Source organism: Octopus sinensis, linkage group LG12 (assembly GCF_006345805.1).
Source record: "Octopus sinensis linkage group LG12, ASM634580v1, whole genome shotgun sequence".
Lineage (NCBI taxonomy): Eukaryota > Metazoa > Mollusca > Cephalopoda > Octopoda > Octopodidae > Octopus > Octopus sinensis.
The window spans coordinates 9,165,236-9,187,735 of NC_043008.1; the positions used below are offsets into that span (position 1 = coordinate 9,165,236).

General features: G+C 37.4%; 1 protein-coding gene across 2 annotated transcripts in view; it reads right to left on the reverse strand.

Annotated features, from left to right (window-relative positions):
• LOC115217814 (nephrocystin-4-like) overlaps window positions 1-22,500 on the reverse strand; it is a 179,050-nt gene that overhangs the window by 43,958 nt on the left and 112,592 nt on the right. For both annotated transcript variants that reach the window (XM_036507789.1, XM_029787496.2), the window contains exon 22: window positions 7,241-7,321. In XM_036507789.1, the coding sequence (XP_036363682.1) occupies window positions 7,241-7,321 (81 nt within the window). The remainder of the gene's footprint in view (window positions 1-7,240; window positions 7,322-22,500) is intronic.

Below are 22,500 nucleotides of genomic sequence, written 5' to 3' on the forward strand. Positions count from 1 at the left end.
TATGTATATAAGTATATATATATATATATATATATATATATATATGCATATATATGCATATATATGTATATATATATATATATATATGCATATGCATATATATATATATATATATATTATATATATATATATATATATGTATATTTTATATATATATACATACATACACCCACATATATACATACATATGTATATATGTATGCAGTTTAAATGTATGCATATAAACATGTATATGCGCATATATACATGCATGCATCGGATGGATAAGCACTATATAAGCCGTATATACGATGTGTGTGTGTGTGTGTGTGTGTGTAATGCTTATTATTGGACATGTGCATCTCCCATATAATGGGACTCCAAAGCGAGTGCATTGAACTATTATTGCTGAATGCTGAATGTGTCAAGTTGTCTTCCCTTTGCTTTGCTCTGGATAATTAAGTGTTCAGAGTCCACCACACAGCAGAACATGAGTGGACTCTAATTAAATCTCTTCACACTTGTGTCCCGATATAAATAAAGTGGAAGCATTGTGATGTCTCACATCGCTTGTTCATTCTAACCCTTGCTTTACATTTACAAATTCTCAGCCATCCCTCTCTCTTGTAATTGTTGATTTGTCATTGTCGTTTAACATCTGTTTTCCATGCTGGCATGGGTTGGACAGCCTGAAAGGATCCATCAAGCCACAAGAGAGAGAGAGAGAGAGTGTAATAGAAGGTTAGTTAAGTTAAGTTAAGTTAATTATTTGGCTCAAAAAGCAAAAAGCAAGGCCATGCAGGGGGACATTGAGTTATGTACAGGGTATGTTCATGCAAAGAGTTCAGGCCATTTCTGGTCAAGGGAGACTTTGAACCGAGCGGTCATCGGCATCTTCACTATCTCGTCCGGCAGCTTATTCCACTGATCCGCAACCCGGACGGAGAAAGCCCCTCTCCTTCGATTGAGATGAAATCGTCGCAGATAGAGCTTTTCGGAGTGACCCCGCAGCCGACGCTCTGGAGCAGGAGTGAAGAACAGCTCTTTCGAGATGCATATAGGGGTGACCAGAGTGAGTGATGAACAAGGGTGGAGATGCAGCTGATGGGAAATACCAGTACGGAAACCGGGTAAGGCAAAAGAGATAGAAGTGACCCTGGAAGGAAGACAGATCCTGCAAGGTGCAGGAGATGCAGGGAGGGAGATGTAGAGATGTATAGTTGGTGGGATGTGATTGCAGATAACCCTGCTGCTAATTCGCAATAATATTTTATTATAGGTTCAGGCGTGGGTGTGAGGTAAGTAGCTTGCTTACCAACCATATGGTTCTGGGTTCAGTCCCACAGCATGGCACCTTGGGCAAGTGTCTTCTACTATAGTCTCAGGCCAACCAAAACCTTGTGGGTGGATTTGGTAGACAGACACTGAAAGAAGCCCATCATGTGTGTGTATATAATATATATATATATATATATATATATATATATTATATGTATATGTTTATTTGTCCCCCAAACATCGCTTGACAACCAATGCTGGTGTATTTACATCTCCGTAACTTTGCATTTCAGCAAAAGAGACCAATAGAATAAGTACTTGGTTTACAAAGAATAAGTCCTGGGATCGATTTGCTTGACTAAAGGTGGTGCTCCAGCATGGCCACAGTCAAATGACTGGAACAAAAGAATATCCTTTCTTCACATTTTTGCTAATCCACTCATGTAAGCTTTGTCTCGTATCCCACGTCAGATTTATAGAAATATGAGGCTGAAGAAAAAGTTCATGCACCGTTTTAAAATAACGCTTTTTTCATATATTTTTGTGGTGTGTGTGTGTTCATTCAGTTCATGTCAAGTTCAATGGAGATCCACTTTTGAAAAGTTCCCAAGACTTGTTCATCGAAAACATGCTTTGTTTCAACAAAACAATGCAAAGCCACATACCACCAGAAAGACCAGCAACAAGATTGAAGAATTGGACAGTGTGGAAGTTCTGCTGCACCCAGCCTATAGTCTAGGAAGGGCATCCAGCTGTAGAAACTCTGCCAGATCAAGATTGGAGCCTGGTGCAGCCATCTGGTTCACCAGTCCTCAGTGTAATCATCCAACCCATACTAGCATGGAAAGCAGACATTAAACAATGATGATGATGATGATGATGATTAAGATGCATCTGGCATAGATACGGAAATGATGTCACCAAGACCATCCCTCTTAACTTGAAGAATTCTTCAGGCAAAGTTGAAATAAATGGGGCATAAAGTTTCAAACCAACAGCACTTTGCTCCCTTACCTTTGTGAATCCTGTTGAATAAATAAAGTTACACCAACTTGATAGTAACTTTACATGGCTCTTAAGACAAATAATTAGAAAAGGACTTATAGTTTTTTTTACCTACATTAATAAGTAACATTCTTTTTTATTACCTACATTAATAATTAACTTTTTTTCTTTTTCTGACAAATTTAATTATGAATAACAACCTTTACCTTTTTCTGACCTCTAAGCAGCAATTCAAATTGGCCATTGAAATTTCAAATTAATTTTACCATTTCAAGCAGACTAGAGTTGATAAACGCATCAGCTAGCATCATAAATAGCAACAGCTCATTGATTAATGCATTCCACCTCCTCTCTCTCCCTCTCTCCGTCTCTCCTTTCCTTTGCTTTATATTCTCTGCCTCACAGCATCCACCAAAATATCACTTTCTCTCCCCCATCTCTGTCATATTCACCCCCATCACTTTATACATCCCTTCCCACAGAATTTGTCCTTTGCAATCAATGCTTCCTTCTGTCTTTTCCTGTCTTCCATCATTAAGTTTGTTTCTCTTTACCTATTTAAACAATAGCATTTTCAACCAGCACCACTACCACCACCCCTCCACCAGCCCAATCACTTCTCTGATAAACTGCTCTGTACAGCGAAATATAACAAGTAAAACACTGAATTAAATAGATAATATTTAGGCTATATATTCTTCGTAATTTGAGTCATTTTTAGAATCATGGATAATGTAAGAATACCCAATAATAAATAAATAAATATATATATATATATATATATATATATATATATATTTATAAATTTATATATTTATAAATATATATATATATACATACATATATTATATATATATATATATATATAAGGAATGTGGCAGTTTACTGGAAGCATTGGGATATAAGAAAACAAGGAAACAATAACGAAGAGATGTTCTTGCAAAATGAAGAGAGAATAAATAATTAATTATTTCCTTAAGTATTTGGGGTAAACAATCAATCTTCATAGGAAAATATTTAAGAATTTAATAAATTATTCATTCTTTCTTCACATTGTAAGGAACACTCTGCATTATTTTGCGATTGTTTACACACCTCCATCAAATCAGCTGCACCTTGTTATGTCAGCCTCTTCATGCTGGCATCGGTTAGACAAAACCTTTTGGAGTTGGGTTTCTATGGCCACACACCCTTCCTGTTGCCAACACCAACCTGTTTTACAAGTAAAGTATTTTTATTCTGCCAAGCTTCACAGGTGATCTACAGGGGTCACATTGCTTACAGGACATCATTATGGCCCAGATGGTATCAGTGTGAAGACATGTAGGAAATCCTATAATTACATCAACATCAAAATAAATATCAAATGGAAATTGTAGTTGCGATACCTGTGCCGGTGGCACGTAAAAAGTACCATCCGAACGAAGCCGATGCCAGCGCCGCCTTGACTGGCTTCTGTGCCGGTGGCACGTAAAAAGCACCACCAGTCATGGCTGCTGCCACTCCACCCCACTGGCACCTGTGCCGGTGACACGTAAAAAGCACCCACTACACTCACTGAGTAGTTGGCATTAGGAAGGGTATCCAGCTGTAGAAACACTGCCAGATCAGACTGGATCCTGGTGCAGCCTCCTGGCTTCCCAGACCCCAGTCGTACCGTCCAACCCGTGCTTACACTGACAACGGACATTAAACGATGATGATGATGATGATGATAATGATGACATTGGTATGAAAAGATCTTCATTACTACACAGATAAACCTACAGTTATTTATGTATATTATATATGAGGGGTGCTGAAAAGTTCCTGACTTTAAGGGTATCATGAAAGGCTTGGTTGGAGGCCCAAACTTCAGTGGTCTTTTACAAGGCTTAGGAAAACTGAAGGACCACTGCAATAAGTGTGAGAATCTGAGAGGGGGTTATGTCAAATAAAATCATAATTAACTGATCCTCCTATATTTTCTTTTACCCAAAGCCAGGAACTTTTCAGCACCCCCTCATGTATACACACACACACACACACACACACATATATACAGTAGCGGCTGTGTGGTAAGTTAGGCACAGCAGTGACTGTGTGGTAAGTAGCTTGCTTACCAGCCACATGCTTCCAGTTTCAGTCCCACTGTGTGGCACCTTGGGCAAGTGTCTTCTACTATAGCTTTGAGCCAACCAAAGCCTTGTGAGTGGATTTAGTAGACGGAAACTGAAAGAAGCCAGTCGTATATATGTATATGTATATATATATATATATGTGTGTTTGTGTGTCTGTGTTTGTCCCCACAACATCGCTTGACAACCGATGCTGGTGTGTTTACATCCCTGTAACCTAGTAGTTCAGCAAAAGAGACTGATAGAATAAGTACGAGGCTTACAAAGAATAAGTCCTGGAGTCGATTTGCACGACTAAAGGCGGTGCTCCAGCATGGCCGCAGTCAAATGACTGAAACAAGTAAAAGAGTAAAAGAGCGGATTTGAAGCCGTAATTTCATGTTTTGAGACAAGAACAATTTAGTATACAACTTTACTAACGAGATCATCTCATTTTCTTCTCACAGATATTCCTTACTGATATATTTTAATGCAAGCTCACATACACACATACACATGCATACGCAGTTGTCGCTCTACCGTATTACTGCATTATGCATCTAGTAGCATCAAACAGTTAAGTACAACACACCACCTTCAAGAAGTGCAGCAATACTAAGATGAAATTTACAAGACATTTGCTTTGTCTGCTGCTACCATTGTTTGTACGTAATCACCACAGACAGGTGTCAATAGCATGGCATACCATTCCGAGACAGTTAATTAAACTTCAGAACAAATATACAATTTATGCAAATTAAAAGGTACATTGATATATCATCTGAAACCAGTCTCAGTTGTTTTCTCATCACTCTTAAGTTTGTAGGTTGGCGATGGGTTTCAGTTGTTTGGTGCACAGTTTTGTTGCAGGTGTGGTTGCATTTTATGTCTGTTTTCCGAGGAATTTGTATATTTTATTTTTAAGATTATTATCATTATTATTATTATTATTATTATTATTCAGTAGTTTTATTTTTATAGCGTGCTTTCACTTCACTACCGAGCGCAGCTCTGTGTGCCTTGGGTATGTGCTGTGATTTGTTGTGATGCTCTGATGGTTATTGTATGGAAAGTGTTCTGCGTAGGATGTGTGCAGTGCCTAGTAGTGCAATTTTCTGTATGTTATATGTGTTTGTAAGTCCTGGTGTTTTTGTTATGTATTTGTCTGAATATTTTTTTATCATGCCTAATGCACCTACTATGATAGGAATTGTTTCTGTTTTCAGATTCCACATTCTAGTTACCTCTATTTCCAGGTCTTTGTATTTTGAGAGTTTCTCCTTTCTTTTAGAGACACGTTGTCATCAGCCGGTATTGATACATCAATTAGAAAGCATTTTTTTTCTTCATGATCTCTGACAACTATATCTGGTCTGTTGGCCTTCATTTCCCTATTATTATTATTATTATTATTATTATTATTATTCATCGTTTAATGTCTGTTTTCCATGCTAGCATAGGTTGGACGGTTCGACCAGGGTCTGGGAAGCCAGGAGGCTACACCAGGCTCCAGTCTGATATCTAGCAGTGTTTCTACAGCTGGATGCCTTTCCTAACAGCAACCACTCTGTGAGTGTAGTGGGTGCTTTTTACGTGCCAGGCGAGGCTGTCAACGGCTACAATTGGTTGGTGCTTTTTACGTGCCACTGGCATGGAAGCCAGTCAAGGCAGCGCTGACATCAGCCACGTTCGGATAGTGCTTTTTACTTGCCACCAGCACAGGTATCACAACTCCAATTTCCATTACTATTATTATTATTATCATTATTATTTGATGTAGACCCACCAGTCTGTTCCTTTTATTATTTTGCTTGTTTTAGTCATCGTCTGACTGTGGCCATGCTGGAGCACTGCTTTGAAGGGTTTTGCTCAAACAAATTGACCCCGAAGACTTATTTTTTTAGGCCTAGTACTTATTCTATCGGTTTCTTGTTGAATTGCTAAGTTAAGGGGACATAAACACACCAGCACTGGTTGTCAAGCAGTGATGGGGGGACAAACACAGATACAAACACATAGATATATACATGCATCTCTCCATATATGTGTGTGTGTGTATGTATATAGATATATATATAAGTAAAGGCATGTGGCTTAGAGGTTAAGATTTACAATCGTAAGGTCATGAGTTCAATTCCTGGTGACACGTTGTGTCCATGAGCAAGACACTTTATTTCACGTTGCTCCAGTCCATTCAGCTGAAAAAAATTAGTAATACTTGTATTTCAAAGGGCCGGCCTTGTCACACTCTGTGTCATGCTGAATCTCCCTGAGAACTACATTAAGGGTATACGTGTCTGTGGAGTGCTCAGCCACTTGCACATTAATTTCACAAGCAGGCTCTTCTGTTGATCATATTAGCTGGGACCCTCATCTTCATAATCAATGGAGTGCTCCTTTTATATATATATTACAATGGACGGTTTATAATAATAATAATAACAACAACAACATCAAAAAATACCTTAGAACCCAGGTTTGAAATTTCCCCAAGACACCTGATGAAGGCTGGAGGGTATATCAGCCGAAATGTTGTGTTAACAATAAACAAGATGAGGACAAATGTAAATAATGTAAATAATGTCCAAATGTAGGGATGGACAAAATGCTGCTAAGCATCTCATCCTGCATGCTAATGATTCTGCCAGTTCACCACCTTATTTTCAGTTACTGAGTTACACATATGGCCACCACAAAAATATTAGAGTGTTAAGGTTAGAGCAGTTGTTATTAATAACATTTAATCCAGTATTTTTAATACACATCTAGTTCTTGTTTTACCTCTCAATAATCTATAGTCAATTTATAGAAATTAATTTTAAAATATAGCAACTTAAAACCCCAGGTGTTGATGAACAACATTTACAAAGGGTTTTACTTACCTGAATAGTTCTAGACTGGACATTTTTGCTGCTGTCACTCTGTTCATGCTTTGTTTCTTTCATGAGAGAATTTACAGCACCCTGGAAGAATAATAGAATACCATTTTAACCCTTTAGCATTCAGACTTTCCTTTCAAACATAACACTTTTCCATTCACATTGTTTTAGATTAATCATGCATTATCTTGAGGATTTCAGATTTTAAGAGGTAACTGTTAGTTTTTAGAATGATATTGTAGGGTATGTGTGAGGGGCCAAAACAGGTAGAATATTTTGGTCAGATATAGCTGATTTGAATATTAAAGTGTTAAATAGAAGAAAAGCAAATGTATATGTATGTATGTCCTGTAGAGAACCCAGTCCACAATATCAGTCATCATATTATATAATTACATAAAGTTAAAGAGATGTTCTAACTTAAAACCAAAGAAAATAATACATCATAAGCTATTGGTATGCAAGACAATTGCATTGTCATCATCATCATCATCGTTTAACGTCCGCTTTCCATGCTAGCATGGGTTGGACGATTTGACTGAGGGCTGGTGAACCAGGTGGCTGCACCAGACTCCAATCTGAACTGGCAGAGTTTCTACAGCTCATCATCATCATCATTGTTCGACCGTGGTCAAGACAATGGAATTTACCATGCCACGCCAGACTTCATGGTCCATCATGGCATTGCGGAGGTCCTGTTGCTGGATGCCTGTATCCCTGGAGATTACATCAGGGTAGGAGAGTGTGCACCCTCTGGTATTGCGAGTAGATGGCTTCCAGAGGAGGAGAGTAGAAATTACCTCTTTTTCAGCTCTACAACAATGTCCAGCAAACTGGACTCTCTTACCTTTCACAAGAGATGACACAGATGGTAGTTTCCCATATATTTGCCCTTCCTAATGCCAACCACTCCGAGAGTGTAGTGGGTGCTTTTACATGCCACCGGCAGGAGGACCAATCAGGCGGTACTGGCAATGGCCACTCTCAAATGGTACCTTTTATGTGCCAGCTGTACAGGAGCCACTCCAGCAGTACTGGCAACAACCTCGCTCGAATGTTCTCTCGCGTGCCACCAGCACAAGTGCCAGTAAGGCGACACAGGTAACGATCACGCACGAATGGTGTTTTTTACATGCCACCGGCACAGAAGCCAGCTTGTTGCTCTGGCAATGATCCCGCTCATATGGTACTCTTAGCGCACCACTAGCATGGATGCCAGTCATCGAATTTGTTTTCGATTTCACTTGCTTCAACAGATCTTTGCAAGTGGAGTTCAGTGTCCAATGAAGGAAAGGTATGCATAAGTAGGCTGGTTACACCCATGGCATAGGCCATGAGGTTATGGTCTCACTTGAGCTTGCCGAGTCTTCTCAAGCACAGCATTTTCCAAAGGTCCTGGTCACTAGTCATTGCCTCGGTGAGGCCCAAAGTTCGAAGGTCATGCTTGTGTAGTTAGAAAGGGACCAGTAAACATTGGTTTGACAATATAGTTTAGAAAGGGACCAGTAGAGATTGGTTTGACAATAGAGTTTTCATAGATCAAGAAGAAAAAAAAACAAGAAGTACATAAAAAAATACACAAAGAAATATATAAATGATTCCTGTGTCATTTATCTTTTTGAGTAGAGAATTTAGAAGAAGAGAGAGAGGGAACAAGATATATATTGAGCAAAACACTGACCCCTCTTTGACTCATTTATCTGGTAATAGAGCAGATAATAATAATAGAGCAGAGAGTATGACATGCTATTGATGCACAAAATAATTTTATAGTTTAGGGTACAAAGGGGATTGCATCTTCTCAAATGAAAATAGAGAAATGATATGTCACACATACATACAAATAACTTGATGTAGAACAACATCCTTTAAACCTACTAAGAATAAGAGATTGATTTTTTTCAGTTTTTTATATAAGTTGTTTTACCTGTGATGTTTTACCTTAGGAATGAGAACTCAGGTTTGAAATTTTCTCAAGACATCTAATGAAGGCTGGAAGGTATATCAGCCAAAATGTTGTGTTAACGACAAACAAGATGAGGACAAATATCCATCGAATGTAAATAATGTACATAATTCCTCATCTCTTAGGTATAGAATTGTATGACGTAATTATCATTGACATTTTGAAAATTCAGTAAAAAGGAACAGACTGATTATTTCAAAAGAAAATTCCTTAATTAGAAAACCAGCAATTAATGTTGTGCACAGACTATATAAGAGGGCTACAGAGGCCTTATATAATTGCAAAACTGAATATAATTGCCACTGCAGTACAGAAGCAAAGTTGTAAACAAAAAAAGCTTGGAGTATTTTCCTCTTTCTCTTCTTTCTCTCACAAAGACAATCAATCCTGTTGTCCATACTGCAATTTTGAGACTGACCTCAAAACTAATGAAATTAGAATTACACCAAAAGTTATTTAGCAAGTAAACGGACTTGGAACAAACTTGGAACTAATTACTTCCAAAACCTTTCTTGTTAGATATCAAATGTTGTTGTTCCATGATTAACTGACCATCACAGGATGCTGCTAATAAGCAAATTATACTATTTTAATGAGTCTAGATTGTTGTCCATTGATTAGTCAAAATATTTTTACTGTATATAATGCCATGAAGGTTGTATAAAGTCTTATGGTTCACCACCCCCAACTTTTCCCTTAAAGTTAGGTCAAATGTAGGTAAAAGATTCTCACACTTAGAAGATATTCATTTTCTTAGAGTCTATAGATGTAGTACGATCTTTAATAGACAAAATACAATTAAAATTATTTTCTCTTGCTCCAATGATGTTAAGACATATATCAACAAGCAACCAATGACGCAAGCTGCTCTGGATGTACATGTAGAGACAAATATAAATGTCTTCTGAAGCTGGCAGAATTGTTAGCACGCTGGGCGAAATGTTTAGCAGTGTTTCGTCTGCTGTTACATTCTGAGTTCAAACTCTGCCGAGGCAGAATTTGAACTCAGAAAGTAAAGAAAGAAGAAATACCGCTAAGCATTTCAGCCAGAGTGCTAACATTTGAGCCAGCTTGCCACCTTGTCGAGACCAATATATTAATTATGAATTACTCTTCCACATATGTTAATTATGCTTTCACATCTGTTATTAATTATTCTTTTGCAAATTAAACTATTTGGTAAACATTCTACATGGATCGCATTACCTTTTCACTTCTATACCTGTTGGCAATACATCAAGACATTGTCTGCAGTGAAAACCCATGTTAACCCTCTAAAACCCTGCTCATATCCCTAACTTGAAACCAGGATGATGGCCTACTAAATGGCTCAACTCATATGAATGAACTGGATCAAAGATCCAGAGGAAAATGAAAAGCAAGAAGATTGTGTTGTGCCAAGATTAAATATTTCAGTACCTGAGATTAAAAAACCATCAAAAAAACAAAATTTTTTAAAATCTCTTCATGCTTTCATCTTTGGATGAAAAAAAAAAAGAAAAAGAAACATTTAGAAGAATTTGAACGAAAATGAAAACAGGAAAATCAGACAGTGACAGAGAAAAAAAAAAGAGTCGAGAAGAAGAACCTCGTGAAATCCCAAAGTTAAGAACAAGCGAGAAAGAAATAGTGGAGAGTATGGCAGCAGTAATAGGTTTGTGTGGTCACGGAGCATGCAGTGAGACGCCAGAAATTCCATTGATGTGAACACCAGAAGATCTGACAACACTGAAAGAGATGAAATTACGATTCTAACTTTCTTTATTTCCCAAGTGGCAGCTGAAGCTTAAAACAAAATGTGATCATGAGAAATACAAGTTTCATTAACTTATAATAATTCTTCTGTAAAAAGGAGACAGCTGACAGTTAAGCTGTTTCAATTTACATATTCTTAAGATAGAGTGTGTGTGTGTGTGTGTGAGAGAGAGAGAGAGAGAGAGAGTGAGTATATAGGTATGTATGTATATTTTATATATAGAGAGAAAGACAGACAGACACAGTGAAAGAGAGAGGGAGAGAGAGAAAGAGATAAATAACTTGAGTATATATTTATGCATGTTTGCACACACATACTCACACATGCATGCGTATATACGTATATGTATATATATATATACACACACACACACATATATATATACATATATATATATATATACACACATATATACATATATATATACACACACACATATATATATATATATACACACACACATATATACACACACACACGAACATATATATATATATATAATTTCAACAATTGAGGGTAAAATTAATTAATTAATCAATTTCACCAAGTATTCAGTATGCAAAGGGACCATTTAAGGCGAATTCAAATTATTACATTATATAAAAGGGCTTAGTAAAATAAATTACTTTGCCGCATACTGAACTCATTAGAAATAGCAGCTAAAAAAACTTTTTAAAACTATTTCTAATACTTAAAGAAAACCTCTCTCATATAGTGTTTGCTCAATTCAACTCACGCAAATATGGGGGTAGAGACATTAAAAAATCAAGTGCAAAGGTTATTTGAGAACGTACGTTTCAAGATTAGTCAACACGACACTTCTATCATCAGCTCAGAACTCCCTGGTTTGGATTTGAAAACACTGAAAGTGGGAGCATACCCTTTCGGCTTCCTCTCGCTTCTGAAGATCTGCTCGTAACTAACAGTGCCAACAAACCCAAAAATGCAAGCGAAGAATTTCTGCTCTCCCCTTTCCACCAGCGTGTGTTAAAATCAGTAAACACTATGCTTTTTTCGGTAAAGTCCGCGGCATTATATAGAGAGAGATGAATTATAATTTCAACAATTGAGGGTAAAATTAATTAATTAATCAATTCTGAGCTGATGATAGAAATGTCGTGTTGACTAATCTTGAAACGTACGTTCTCAAATAACCTTTGCACTTGATTTTTTAATGTCTCTACCCCCATATTTGCGTGAGTTGAATTGAGCAAACACTATATGAGAGAGGTTTTCTTTAAGTATTAGAAATAGTTTTAAAAAAGTTTTTTTAGCTGCTATTTCTAATGAGTTCAGTATGCGGCAAAGTAATTTATTTTACTAAGCCCTTTTATATAATGTAATAATTTGAATTCGCCTTAAATGGTCCCTTTGCATACTGAATACTTGGTGAAATTGATTAATTAATTAATTTTACCCTCAATTGTTGAAATTATAATTCATCTCTCTCTATATAATGCCGCGGACTTTACCGAAAAAAGCATAGTGTTTACTGATTTTAACCCACGCTGGTGAAAGGGGAGAGCAGAAATTCTTCGCTTGCATTTTTGGGTTTGTTGGCACTGTTAGTTACGAGCAGATCTTCGGAAGCGAGAGGAAGCCGAAAGGGTATGCTCCCACTTTCAGTGTTTTCAAATCCAAACCAGGGAGTTCTGAGCTGATGATAGAAATGTTGTGTTGACTAATCTTGAAACGTACGTTCTCAAATAACCTTTGCACTTGATTTTTTAATGTCTCTACCCCCATATTTGCATGAGTTGAATTGAGCAAACACTATATGAGAGAGGTTTTCTTTAAGTATTAGAAATAGTTTTTTAAAAAAAGTTTTTTTAGCTGCTATTTCTAATGAGTTCAGTATGCGGCAAGTAATTTATTTTACTAAGCCCTTTTATATAATGTATATATATATATATATATATATATATATATGTATACATAGATATATGTATGTATGTATAATGTGTGTGTGTGTGTGTGTGTAAACACTTAATTGTAAACAAGAAGAAGAGAGTTTTATTCAATACTGAAGAGGGAGAGAGTGTTATATTATCCATTATTGGAAGCGAAAACTTCACAAACCTTTATATCGGAAGCAGGAATCTCCGGATAATGATTTATGAAATTTCAACTGCCAATAAAATGTGAACAGAAATACATATGTAATCTTTCTTTGTTCGTTCATTTGTTCATTCATGCATGCACATCACATGTGCATGCATGCATGCATACATTCAAACAGGCACGGCTGAGTGACTAATAGCTTTGCTTCCCAATCTGACTGTTTTGGATACAGTCCCGTTGTTTGGAACCTTGGGGACATGGTTTCTACTATAATCTCAGGCTCGACTAAAGCCTTGGGAGTGAATTTGGTGGACAGAAACTGAAAGAAGCCTGAAAGGGCGGCGAGCTGGCAGAATCATAAGCATGGTCAGGCGAAATGCTTAGCAGCATTTTGTCTGCCGGCGAGCTGGCAGAAATGTTAGCACACCGGGCGAAATGCTTAGCGGTATTTCGTCTGCGTTACGTTGTGAGTTCAAATTCCGCCGAGGTCGACTTTGCCTTTCATCCTTTCGGGGTCGATAAAATAAGTACCAGTTACACACTGGGATCGATATAATCGACTTAATCCCTTTGTCTGTCCTTGTTCGTCCCTCTGTGTTTAGCCCCTTGTGGGTAGTAAAGAAATAGGTATTTCGTCTGCCGTTACGTTCTGAGTTCAAATTCCGCCAACGTCGACTTAACCTTTCATCCTTTCGGGGTCAATAAATTAAGTACCAGTTATGCACTGGGGTTGATGTAATCGACTTAATCCTTTTGTCTGTCCTTGTTTGTCCACTTTATGTTTAGCTCCTTGTGGGTGGTAAAGAAATAAGAAACTGAAAGAAGCCCTTTGTGTGTGTGTGTTCTTGCTTTAACATTGTGCAATAGGTGTAAACAAGTATCACATACACACACACATACACACACACGGTAATCAGTCGCCAGATCGCGGTTCACCTATCGTGCCCTCAGTACATCACGGATTTTTCTGGCTAATGTATGTAAATTTATATCATGGACTCCTCAGTATATCACAGGCTTCTGCATCTGATAAATATATATATACTTTTTAGATTTTAATTATTTTTGTGGTGAAATAAACATTTTCACACCTAAAAGTTAATAAATAGAAATGCAGTACAGTACTGCACTGTATAACACATCATCATCATCATCATCATCATCGTTTAACGTTCGTTTTCCATGCTAGCATGGGTTGGACGGTTCGACCAGGGATCTGGGAAGCCAGAAGGATGCACCAGGCTCCAGTCTGATCTGGCAGTGTTTCTACAGCTGGATGCCTTTCCTAACGCCAACCACTCTGAGAGTGTAGTGGGTGCTTTTTACATGCCACCGGCACAGGTGCCAGGCAGGGCTGGCAATGGCCACGATCAGATTGGTGCTTTTTACGTACCACCGGCATGGAAGCCAGTCAAGGCGGCGCTGGCATCGGCCAGGTTTGGATGGTGCTTTTTACGTGCCACACATTAATTAAAATATATTAAAAGAAAACATGTAGTCTATTGAAGATGAGTAAGTAAAGAATTGCAGGTACTGTATGGAAATAAAACTTGGGAGGTGAGTGTGTGGTGCAGTTTTGCATTTGTGTGTAAAATTGTGAATTTATTTCAAGCCCTACAGTGTCACCCAAACGTTTTGCACCGTCTAAGAATATACAGTACAGTAGAAACTTCACAGTTCTTTACATATTGTTGGGGGGGGGGGTCTTGGAAAGTAACACCTGCGATACTCAAGGGATTACTATATATATATATGTTATGTATACTGAAAGTGTGCTTGCACGAGGAATTTTGACAAATTATAACATATAATGATGAGACACGTGTTATTTGTCTCTGAATTATAAGTTAGTTGTTAAAGCGGGTTACTGATGAAAATTTGCCTAGCAAATTATCTTATTTGCTAATGAAATTTTAAACCTAGGTATAACCGCAAAAAATAACGAGGTAAAAGTTTTTATTTTTCATTTTCTTCAAAAATTGGTCTTAAATGTGGTTTTGGTCATCTTGGCTGCTTCTTCTAGTGTGTAAAAATTACCTGTTAAAGGGTAGTTTTCTCTTGTGTTTAATTGTACACTATTTTATATTGTGTATATATATATAAATATATAAATATCTATGTATGTAAGTATGTATATATATATATAGACTTAGATCCAATCTGACTGCATGGCATCTTGGGCAAGAGACATTTTACTACAGACTCAGATCGATGCAACCTGAGTAAACCAACGGATGGATTGTAACTGCAAGTCAAAGATCCACACCTGTGTAACACACTGCCATGGTAACTCTCCCCGAAAGTTACCTTAAGTATACACACACACCTGTGAAATACTCAGCCACTTATAAGCTAAGCTAATTCAATGAACAGTTTCAGTTGATCTAACAGCTGAAACCTTTGAAAATCCTGTAATCCATTTATTTCTTTTATATATATATATATTATATATATATACATATATATATATGTATGTATGTTTGTGTGTGTATATATATATATATATATATATATATATATATATATATTATATATATATATATATATATTATATATACGTATATATATATGTGTATATATATATATATATATATATATATATATATATATATATGTATATATATGTGTGTGTATATATATATATATATATAATATATATATATATATATTATAAATACTATATATATACATACATACTACGTCTGTGAATACTCTCATGCATTTATATATGCATACACATGCACAAAGGCAAGCAGATTCATAGCTGTAAATGTATACAAACACACACACACACACACACACACACACACACAGAGACTTATACATATATATGTAAATGTAGCAATACACATATACACACATTTGCATCCACACAAATTTGGCAAATTCCTGACTTTCATCTCTAATCTAAGCAGCATACCTGCCAATTCCTGTCTGGAGGCAAATGAAATTGAATTTGCTCATTTCTAACTAGAACAGAATTACTTCCTAGAAACCGTTCAGCGTTCTTCCTTGTTATGTGTAATTACATATATACAAACACATACACACACGCACACATCCTGTATATCTCTACATATGTTTCTGATATACAAACTTTTATTTTTCTTCTTTTTACTGTGTGAATTTGTGAAATATTCCCCTATAGGTTATTTGTGCTGAAATAGGGTTCCAATGGGTCACTCGCTAATTCCCAATATTTCCACTGGCAAGAGTTGTTGGTACACTTGGCTCTTAGAAGATTGTGTCCCATGAACCATATTTCTGTAGCATCTTATGGTAGTGCTGGAAGCTGCTGCCTAAAATATAAGTTTTAGTATTATGTTTGGCAGCTCATATTCAGGTATAAAGATTGGTAGCCACTACACACATTTTTTTTTCTCTCCTTGTTTCTCTCCTTGTTTTTTTCTGTGTCCCTTTCTGTAGAGGAGCATAGGCTCGAAACGTAAAAGACTTTTTCAATTCCTGAGCATTATACTAATACATCTGTTGGTTTTGTATACTACCTGTCTTCGTCTTTTGTTTTTTTCGTAAACTCTCCCTATATATATATATGTGACCCTTCTGTCCGAGTCAGTCGCCATGATAGATCGTTAGCCAACACACATTTTTTTCTCTCCTTGTTTCTCTCCTTTTTTCTGTGTCCCTTTCTGTAGAGGAGCGTAGGCTCAAACATTAAAGACTTTTTCAATTCCTGAGCGTTATACTAATACATCTGTTTGTTTTCTACACCACCTGTCTTCGTCTTTTGTTTTTTTTCGTGAACTCTCCCCATAAATATATTAACCCTTGTAGAACAGTAATGGTAGCTTTGCTTTGAGGTTCTAACATGCTGTTACTTCACTTCAGTTTATAGACCACTGCCTTGGCAATAACTCATTTTCTGTGATATAAACTGTGGGTGATGAGTATTTTAGGAGCATAAACTTTGTCAGCTGCAATGGTCCTGTGTGCTTTCTTTTGGACGAATGAGTTGCTTTGGTATGCTATGTGAAACACTCAGGTGAGATAGACATTCTTCCTGATGCTTGAGTGTTTTGCTTTATAGATAATGGTTCTTCTTTCCATGTCCAATATGCCTGCAGTTCACACAGCACTCAAAGCTTTTGTGCATTTTCATTAATGTAGAAATGTGTTCCTTCCAACTTACAGTCCATACTCAGAATCTGATGTTCCTTTTCTATTATAACTTACAATTTTCAGAAGGCGGCAAGCTGGCAGAAACGTTAGCATGCCGGGCAAAATGCTTAGCGGTATTTCGTCTGTTGTTATGTTCTGAGTTCAAATTCCGCAGAGGTCGACTTTGCCTTTCATCCTTTCGGGGTCGATAAATAAAGTACCAGTTTCGCACTGGGGTCAATGTAATCGACTTAATCCCTTTGTCTGTCCCTGTTTGTCCCCTCTACGTTTAACCCCTTGTGGGTAGTAAAGAAATATATAACTTACAATTTTCAAAGTACAATACAAGGTTTTGGTGAACTTTGATAGAAACCCTTGTTTTACCATTTAATGGCATGCATATCACCTTTCAGTTGTCTATTCAATCACTACTTATCCTAAGATCTCTATACAAGCTATACACTTCGACATTGCTTAATCCTGTTGATTTTACACATCCAATTTGTGTTCAACCATCAACACAGATGGATAACAGGTATTAATTAATGATATTAATTAATGGTAGCTGATTGTCAATATTTGGTAGGTGGCACTCTCTGAGAAAGAAATAATTGGAGATACTGAATTTGCTTTTTTTTACCATTGAGTTTATGGTGACATCAAGTTCAATACAGGTATATGTAAATGGTCAGTTCTTCCAGAGAGAGAGGGGGGAGAGAGAGAGAAAAGGAGACAGATGGAGAGCAAGTATGTGTGTGCATATGTGTTTGCAATACACTACTACATGGTGCTTCAGAGGTTGCTGCATGCCATGTCTGCATTATTCTCTACCAAAACATAGCTGTACCTTGCTTTAATAAACTCATTTGTTTTCTGGAACACGGTTCTTCCTTTATTGACAAAAAATGCTTCCTAACTCTTCATATTCATTACTGAGCTACGAGGGGCGTTCAATAAGTAATGCCTCTGACCCACTTGCAGTTGTTTGATCTAGCTGAAATTTTGCATGTGCAATTATTTATATCTCTATAGATTAAGTGGCAAATTACAGCTCTGAACTAATTGTGGTTTCCGATTTACAGGTGTTTGAACTGAGTCAAGTGTGAAATGGAGCATGTTGAGTGTCGAGCAGTGATCCGGTTTTTGTATTTGAAAGGACGCACACCACGGGAGACTTTTGATGAAATGAAAGTAACTTATGGTGATGATGCCGCATCATATGACCTTGTAAAACGCTGGCATCGTGAATTCAAACATGGTCGGAACTCTGTGGAAACAGCTCCCAGATCTGGTCGCCCCTTCTGCCATTGATGAGGCATCTGTCCGTCAAGTTGAGGCTGCCATTTTGGAAGATCGACGCATAACTATTCGCCAAATAGCCCATGAGGTCAAGATTAGTACCGGGTCTGTGGAAACTATCATTCATGACCATTTGCATATGCAAAAGGTGTCTGCCAGATGGATTCCCAGGTTGCTCACACCTTTCCAGAAGCAAGAACGCGTCGATTGCTCGAGGATGAATTTGGAGATGTGCCAAGAAGATGAGTCAAAATTTTTCAAAAGACTGATTGCATAGGATAAAACCTGGGTCCATCACTATGATCCAGAGACCGAAGCACAGTCAATGCAGTGGAAGCACCGTGACTCACCTCCTCCAAAGAAGACAAGGGTGCAGCCCTCCGCAGGCAAGGTCATGCTTACAGTCTTCTGGGACAGGACGGAGTAGTGAAGACAGATTTCCTGGCAAAGGGTGCCACAATTACAGGAGTCTATTATGCTTCACTTTTGAGGAAATTAAGAGAAGCTATCAAAATCAAGAGGCGGGGCAAGATCAGCAAAGGCATCCTCCTCCTGCAGGACAACGCTCCGATCCACAACTCGCGTGTCGCCAGATCAGAAGCACAGGCGTGCGGCTATGAACTCATCCCCCATCCCCCTACTCTCCCGACCTTGCACCCTCTGATTTTCACCTCTTCCAGCCATGAAGTTGTTTTTGAAAGGAAAGCGTTTCCCAGATGATGCAGCCTTGATTTCTGAAGTCACGTCGTGGTTGGAGGACCAAGCTGGGGTCTTCTACAAAAACGGTCTTCAGAGCTGCATCAAACGATGGGAGAAATGTGTAACTCTGAGTGGTTCCTATGTAGAAAAAGACTAATAACTGTTCCAAGTTTCGTTGCTCTACTGCTATGGGAAGTGGGTCAGGGGCATTAATTATTGAACGTCCCTCGTACGTTTAGTCCCTTGACATTTAACTGAAGGTTTTCCTTCAAATGGAAATGTTCATGGCATTGCTTATTATTACAACTGCCACTTGAATGCCACATTGCTTTGATATCGTTTCCTTTAAGGGCAATTTACTTGTTAATTGATAATGAAGTGATGTCAAATGTCTCAGCTGTTTGACCTTCTGTAGTACCAATCCTTAAGAACTTTCATTTTCACCAACATTACAGAACGGTTTGATTTACAGATGTGTGCTAGAGTCACAGACACAAAAATCAAGAGTACCCTCTTTCTCCCAGTTGGTCAGTTATGATTTACTATAAACCAAGGGAGTTAGTCAGTTGTGTGTGTTGACCAATAACCATCACTGTTTGATTATTGAACATATCTTCCTTGTAGTCACTAGATTCCCCAGCAAGATAACCGACAGTACATCAAACACCATAGTTCCCAAGTCATGAAAGTCAAGTCAGTCATCGTTAGTCTAATTTGTGGATCCAGTAAGAAGTTTCTGAAACAAAAAAGTTCTGAAACAAAACCATATGAGTTTCAGAGCTGCTGGGAGCATATTTTTCTGGGGTTGTGATGTGTGGCAATGTCCAACAGGTCATACACAGCAATTGTACCATTGACCTTATTCTACAAAGGAATAAGGTCAGAGGTACAACAAAAAATAAGGTTCAAGATACATCAGGTCTGAAAAAGAAAACGTCGGGATGGTCAAAAATAGAATGTCTTTTGACCATAGGTCTAGTTGCTCAGTGCTGACCAGGGCCTCAACAACAATAACAACAACAACAAATTGTGTTATACTTTTACTAGGTTACAGCAATAATAATAATGATAATAACATGTGGGGCATTACACCATGTTATTAGACCAAGCAGCCTCCACAACACCTCGGGGCTAATGTGCTTTGATATTTCATGCATTTCTAGTTCGTATAACTTGTTTAAACAGTAACAAAAACAGCAACAACAACAACAACAACAACATGGTGTTGTGTGTTAATGGAAATCTTCTTTAAAGTCTTTCCAAGCAGAGGAATGCAAAGAGATGAATAGCTCATTTGGAATTAGATAGCTTTTCAGATTCCATGGCTGATTAATGGAAAAAGAAAAGATGGCCACCCCAAGTGGTGGCAGATGATATTCAGAATTACATATAAATGTGTGCAAGAGCATGTGTGTGTGTGTGTGTGTGTGAGTATGTGTGTGTGCATATGTGTGTGTGTGTGAGTGTGCATATGTGTGTGTGCGTGTGTGTGTGCATATGTGTGTGTGTGCATATGTGTGTGTGTGCATATGTGTGTGAGTGCATGTGTGTGTGTATATGTGTGTGTGCATATGTGTATGTGTGCATATGTGTGTGTGTGCATGTGTGTGTAGGGGGTAAGTGCATGTTAGAAGATGTGTGTGTATGAGTGTGTGTGTGTGAGTATGTGTGTGTATGAGTGTATGTGTGTTAGAGTGAGTGATTCTATGTGTGAGATAGAGAGATAGAGAAAGGGGGTCAGAATATGTGTGTGTGTATGTGTGTGTGTGTGTGTATGTGCATATTAGGAGATGTGTGTGTATAGTGTGTGTGTGTGTGTTAGAGTAAGTGATTGTATGTGTGAGATAGAGAGATAGAGAAAAGGAGTGAGAATATGTGTGAGAGAGAGAAGGGGTGAAAATGTGTGTGTTATGTGTGTGTGTGTGTTATGTGTGCATGCATGTATGTATAAAATAATAAAAAATTGACTAATTTGGCAATTAAAAAAGTATACATCAAAACCATAAGTTGAAAAACTTAAAGCTGGCAAATGAAAACCTGGATATCAAAGTTACGTTGAATGGCATCAAAAGACTCGCTTCACGGCTGATTATGTTAACTGTGGTGACACTGCAAGTGATGACTTTTTAAAAGAAAATACTAAAAGGAAGAGGAGGAAGAGGAAGAGGAGGAGGAGAAGAACAAAAAAATAAAAAAAAGAAAGAAAAAGCATTTAAAAAGGTGGAAAGAATGAAACAAGAAACGGTAGAGAGACAGATTGAGTTTCAAGAAAAAAATATTTCAGAAGACTAAAGAAAACACTCAAAATATATAAATAAGCAACAACAACAATATCTATCTATCTATCTATCTGTCTATCTACTTATCTATCTATCTATTTATCTATCTATTTATCTATCTATCTATCTATCTATCTATCTATCTATCTACCTACCTGATCTATCTATCTATCTATCTATCTATCTATCTATTTATCTATCTATCTATCTATCTATCTATCTATTTATCTATCTATCTATCTATCTATCTATCTATCTATCTATTTATCTATCCATTTATCTATCTATCAATCTCTGAGATCTACAAAGTTAATGTAAAAATCTGAAAGCTAATGACAATGTGTCTTATGTATCACTGAAAAAAAGACACGGATTGAATATACTTTCTGAGAAAAGAAGACTGTCAAGGGTTAATGCAGTCTTAACTCACATTGAAAATTGCAACCATGGGACTTCCTACCTACCCACAACAGGCAAATGACTGGATGTTGAAGCTGGTTCTGAAACATGAAGATATCAAAAAAACTATACTCAGTGACAAGAGGTGCTATAAAAAAAACCTTTGGGAAATGCAGCTAGACAACCCAGTATGCAAAGAAAATGGTCCCCATTTAAAATAAAAGGGACAAAGAAGTATAGCCAAACAAACCAACCTCCAATACAGTAAGGAGAAATAGAAACAAAAACCAACAACAAGACAGAACCTGTTATTATCAAGGAAAAAGTCACATTCAATATGATGAAAAGACATAGGTACAAATTCCACCTCATGTAAACTAGAGATGCATAAGAGGTGCACCACAATCACAGACAGGCAATCAGAAAAGAAGGACTCGTACAATAATCCTCAAGAGCAACCAAGTAGAAGATGCTACCCTGAAGTAGTAAACAACATTTATTAGCTGGGTAACCTAACAAACAGTGGTGGGTAAGTATTGTGAAAGAGATTTAAGCAGAGCAAGAATGGGTTGGAAAAAAGTTAAATGGCTTAACTCTGCTAGTAACAAAGTGTTTCTTTTTTTAGAATGAAGGGCAGATTGCATGATGCTTGTGTACCGAGTGCAATGCTGCATGGTAGCAACAT